This window comes from Bison bison, unplaced genomic scaffold (assembly GCF_000754665.1).
Source record: "Bison bison bison isolate TAMUID 2011002044 unplaced genomic scaffold, Bison_UMD1.0 scf7180017864495, whole genome shotgun sequence".
In the NCBI taxonomy this organism is placed as follows: domain Eukaryota; kingdom Metazoa; phylum Chordata; class Mammalia; order Artiodactyla; family Bovidae; genus Bison; species Bison bison.
The window spans coordinates 11488466-11492737 of NW_011495054.1; the positions used below are offsets into that span (position 1 = coordinate 11488466).

The 4272-nt window shown below is 40.4% G+C and overlaps 1 protein-coding gene across 2 annotated transcripts in view; it reads left to right on the top strand.

Annotated features, from left to right (window-relative positions):
• CCDC117 (coiled-coil domain containing 117) overlaps positions 1 to 3174 on the top strand; it is an 11284-nt gene extending 8110 nt beyond the window's left edge. Inside the window, exon 4 of one of the 2 annotated variants that reach the window (XM_010828716.1) lies at positions 240 to 3174. In XM_010828716.1, coding sequence (XP_010827018.1) covers positions 240 to 477 — 238 coding nt within the window. In that variant the 3' untranslated portion in view covers positions 478 to 3174. The remainder of the gene's footprint in view (positions 1 to 239) is intronic. The other variant, XM_010828715.1, reaches the window with a different exon arrangement.
• The last annotated feature ends 1098 nt before the right edge of the window (positions 3175 to 4272 follow it).

Genomic DNA, 4272 nt, shown 5'->3' on the forward strand with positions numbered 1-4272 from the left:
GATCTTAGTTGCGGCACGCAGCATCTTTTAGTTGCAGCATGTGGGATCTAATTCCCTGAACAGGAGTGGAACCCGGGCCCCTGCATTGGGAGTGTCTTCCCAATGTGGAGCCCCCGGCCCACCAGGGAAGTCCTCCCATCAATTTTTATATACTAGCTTGCAAACATTAGTTTTTCAACGTATGTCTTTTATTTCTGCTTTGTAAAGTTGTTGATACAAATATGTATTTCCTGTCTTAGGAGCCGTCCTTCCATGGAGCTTGTGCTCTGGAAACCTCTCCCTGAACTCCTTTCTGATAAGCCAAAGCCGTCATCTAATGCTAAGAACTACACAGGAGAGAGCCAAACTAAGCACGCAGCTGCTGGCACTGCCTTTCCTCAAAGAACTGAACTGTTCTTGGAACCTCGGCCAACAGGGTTGCCTGTTTACAATAGTTTGGAGACAGCTGCTTGCACAGAAGAGGAGATGGAACTCTAGAAACCAGTTTCTACACTAAAGTTGTCATGTTGCAGAGCTTATGTGTTCAGTCATGAGCCTGCTTGTACAGTATAGGGACTTGAAAGTTTTGAAACGGGTGTAATATCTCCACCTGTGATTTGGGGTGGGACTCTTGATTTTGGGTAGCCATTTCTTGAACTTCAACTTCTTGCCAAGGAAACTTGTCTCAAGGGAAAAGCAGTTTTCTAGGGGGCTTATTAAAGGAATGTGAGAGTACATTCTGCAGAGTTGAGTGTAGAAGCTGTATGTGACTTTTAAGTCATCTGTCACATCATCTAAGTCATTCAGATACTTGGAGAATATTCAGACACTTGAGCTGAAAAAGATGCATTAAAAAAAAAGAGTGCTCTCCCTACTACAAGTGTGCCCTGACAGTTGAGCCACAACTTCAGATAAATGAGCTCTGTTTATAATGGTAACTAGATATTACTGGGGAGGAGGAGGATGACAGTAGCTTAGGCCTATTGCTGGGGAATTTAACAGAGGCTCTGAAACTTGTATATTAGTTGTCAGTTCAGTGTAGCTTTATTGATTAAATAGCCAGTAGTGTTGTGGCTCCCCTCCTTGCCTCTTGACAATGCAATGGAAAATACAAAGAAAAGGTTTTTCCTCCGAGGCTTGTTTTGCCGTGTGCTACTGTTGCTCCTCGGTTTCCCTAATCCATAAACCCAGCTCTTCAGTGATGTTTACAGCCTAATTGACTTTGAGTGATAGTTTAGAAGATTGTGAGGTAACCAGTGTGTGAACTGGCTCTGGGAGAAGCTTCCTTAAGTCATCCTGAGGAAGTGCCGTATCAGCTCAGCCCAGCATATTATTTCAGTAGTTAAAGAAATGTGCCTGTAGAAGCAAGTTGTTTTTGGTTTTTTTTAATGTTAATTTAGGAAAGGTTGAATAATTAACTGAGCACATGCAAGTGACATTGAGATTTACTGAAATAGCCAGTTTGCCTGGTGCTTCAACTCTTTGTGCAGTAAGCCTAGAAGTTACTAGAGAATAGCTTCCTGCCAGCCAGAAATCATCATCCGGAGGACACTACCCAGGCTCAGGGTGTCCTCTTGAGAGTAACCAGGATTGAAGTATTTTTTTTCTCAGGAACAGCTCTTCTGCGTGGCAAGGACTCAGTAGTACAAAGTAAAGTGACCGTCCCTTTAGTGCTACAGAATACCCACTATAACTTATTAAATGAGTGTAATACTGGCCCTTTAATCAGACAGCAGGAGACCACCCCAGTTCTTTTTGTTTTGTTTTCTGGGTTTCTTTTCTTTTGTAGGAATCACATACCTTGTGTAGAAAAAAATGGTTTATGCCAAGTAGAGGTGACTTTAGGAGGCAGCTCCCAGGCAATTTTGAAACCCATGCCGAAGTCCCTCCCCTTGTTACAGATGGTGTAGAAGTCACAAGTCTGTTAACTAGACTGTTTCTTCTGCCTGTAGTTCCTGCTTTTTCTATTTCTGTCTGGATAGTCAGGAAAAGATTTAATGTTTAATATTTAAACAAAATATTTAATGTCTACACAGTAAAATTATTCAGACTTCAAACCAGTATTGAAACCAGTTGGAAACCAGCTACTAGTTTCTTAATCTCAGATTTAGAGATGAATGTAAACTGTGTTCTGTTGAAACATGCACGTGTTTGATTCACACCATGTCAGCTGCCTCTAGGTCATTGTTTAATGGGACCAACTTGTAACATTTGTAGCCTTAAAGAAGTCTCCAGATAAAAAGTTAGTTCTGCTACAGCTCATAAAGAGGAAGTGACTGCCTGGAATTTGGAGTTAGGCCCAGTGTTGAGGTGAAGAAGAGATGACAGTTTTCCAAAGGACACACACACACTTACACTGTCCTCTGTAGGGGTGTTGGACAGGCCTGGGATCCAGGTCTGTATAGTGAACAGTAGGAAGAGCTCTCTGAACAAGGCTCTGATACCACAGCTTTATGTAGGAGAGAACTAGCAGGATTCTGTTTAATTGAAATCCAGGCAGAACTTGTTTCAGGAGTCATTTTATCTGACACGATCATCATTTCTGCGGGAAACATGGATGTTCAGTGCACCTCTTTAAACCCGCATTCGTTTGTACAAAAATTTTCTTCATCCTTGTGGTGCTTACTCATCTGAGCCGTCTCCACAGGCCCCATGACTTGCTTTGTTTCCCTTTTTGTAGGGTAAGGTTTTTGTTTTTGCCTTAAGGTTTCCCTCGGGAATTAACAGGTCTTTTCATTTTGTAAAACTTTTACAGCATGGATCAAACATTGGCTTACTATGCTAATGTGTGATGAGAAACGGTTATCTAAAGCAGGTGAGCTTTAATGAACAAATGTATATTTCCTCTGAGTTTGATTAGGGTGTGTGTGGTTTTGTTTTTTAATTAATATGGAGAAAGTAAGTCCAGTTCTTACAGATACTAATCAAAAATTGCTACTCATTCTGGAAAAGGTGCAAATGTCCAATTAAAAAAAAGAAAGTAGGGTGGTAGCTCTAACCATAAGAAGAATATTTACCAGCAGGTTCATTGATTATTTTGGATCTGGGACTTGGCTTTGTTTTTTAAATAGTGATAAGAAAGGTGGAATACTAGGAAAGTTCTGGAAGATGCTGTCAGTTTTACTTTAAAATGAGAATATGGTGTTTCTGTATTTTATTGTTTTCAATAAAACTTCTTAAGTGTTTTGGACTTTTTGAGGCATTTGTATTTCTGCATTTAAGTAAACTGAAATCAGCAAGTTTGGGCAAGTCCAGGAAGTAGGAAAAGTCCTTAATGTTCAGTAACATGGTCGTTCCGTTCTTGAGTTGACAGGTCACTGGGTGGCAGTATTGCCTGTATGTTTACGACCATTATTGGATAAATGTGGATCCCTATTTGTGGGTGGGCAGAGTTTTCAATGCAGTTACCTTTTCTACCTGAATTGAAAATCACAGCTAAAAGTTACCTAATTTATTTTTATAGATTTGAAAACTAAGCCTAAGTAGATAGTGACAATTTAGTATAATCAGTTCACCAGGTCCAGGGTTCTTCCTACTTGAGCAGTGGTTTTACATACAGTTTTTTGACAGCAATACCTAACATGTTTAGATTTCATTGAAATAAACTACAGTAAGGGGTATAGTTCAGGCAATGTAACTTTAAACACCTTGAGGGAATACAGTCGTATATGTATCTGTTTGGTTCAAATACTCTTACCAGTGTGGCATATGAGATGAACTTCATGCAATTAGAATACAGTGTTAGAGTACAGCTCCAGAAGACAGGATGTTGTCTTTAAAAACCGGTTGGCAGGTAAACAAGCCAGTCTTCCTGTCCCTTCGTTAACTTTAGAAGTCACGGGGTTGGTTGAATGTCTTTGAAGATGAGAATTCCTGGTGTAGGAATGTCCTCTGCCTACACGTCTGTCCCTACGTTGCCTGTGCCCGCAGCACACCTGCTAGGAAAGCAGGAAGGCAGGCACACGTTGGTGTCTGAAGGGTCAGGGAATTGGTGTCTAGCCATCTGTCACCTGTTTCTTTTAATCAGAACTATGGACAACTTGGCTTTTAATAGGAATCTTGCTTTGGTTTTGTGGGGAAAGATCCTGATTTTCATTTTTTAACTATTCAATTTAGTGTTTCAATATGAAGATACCCTTGAATGTCAGGTGTTTTCTCAGGTCTGAGCACAGTGTTGAGTCATTTTCAACCCATCTGTGCAGGAAATGAACACTCAAATAATCTATACTCTTGTGCGTTATTCCTGTTAATACAGCTGTTTCTTTCATGATGTCACTTAATGTAAATTACCTG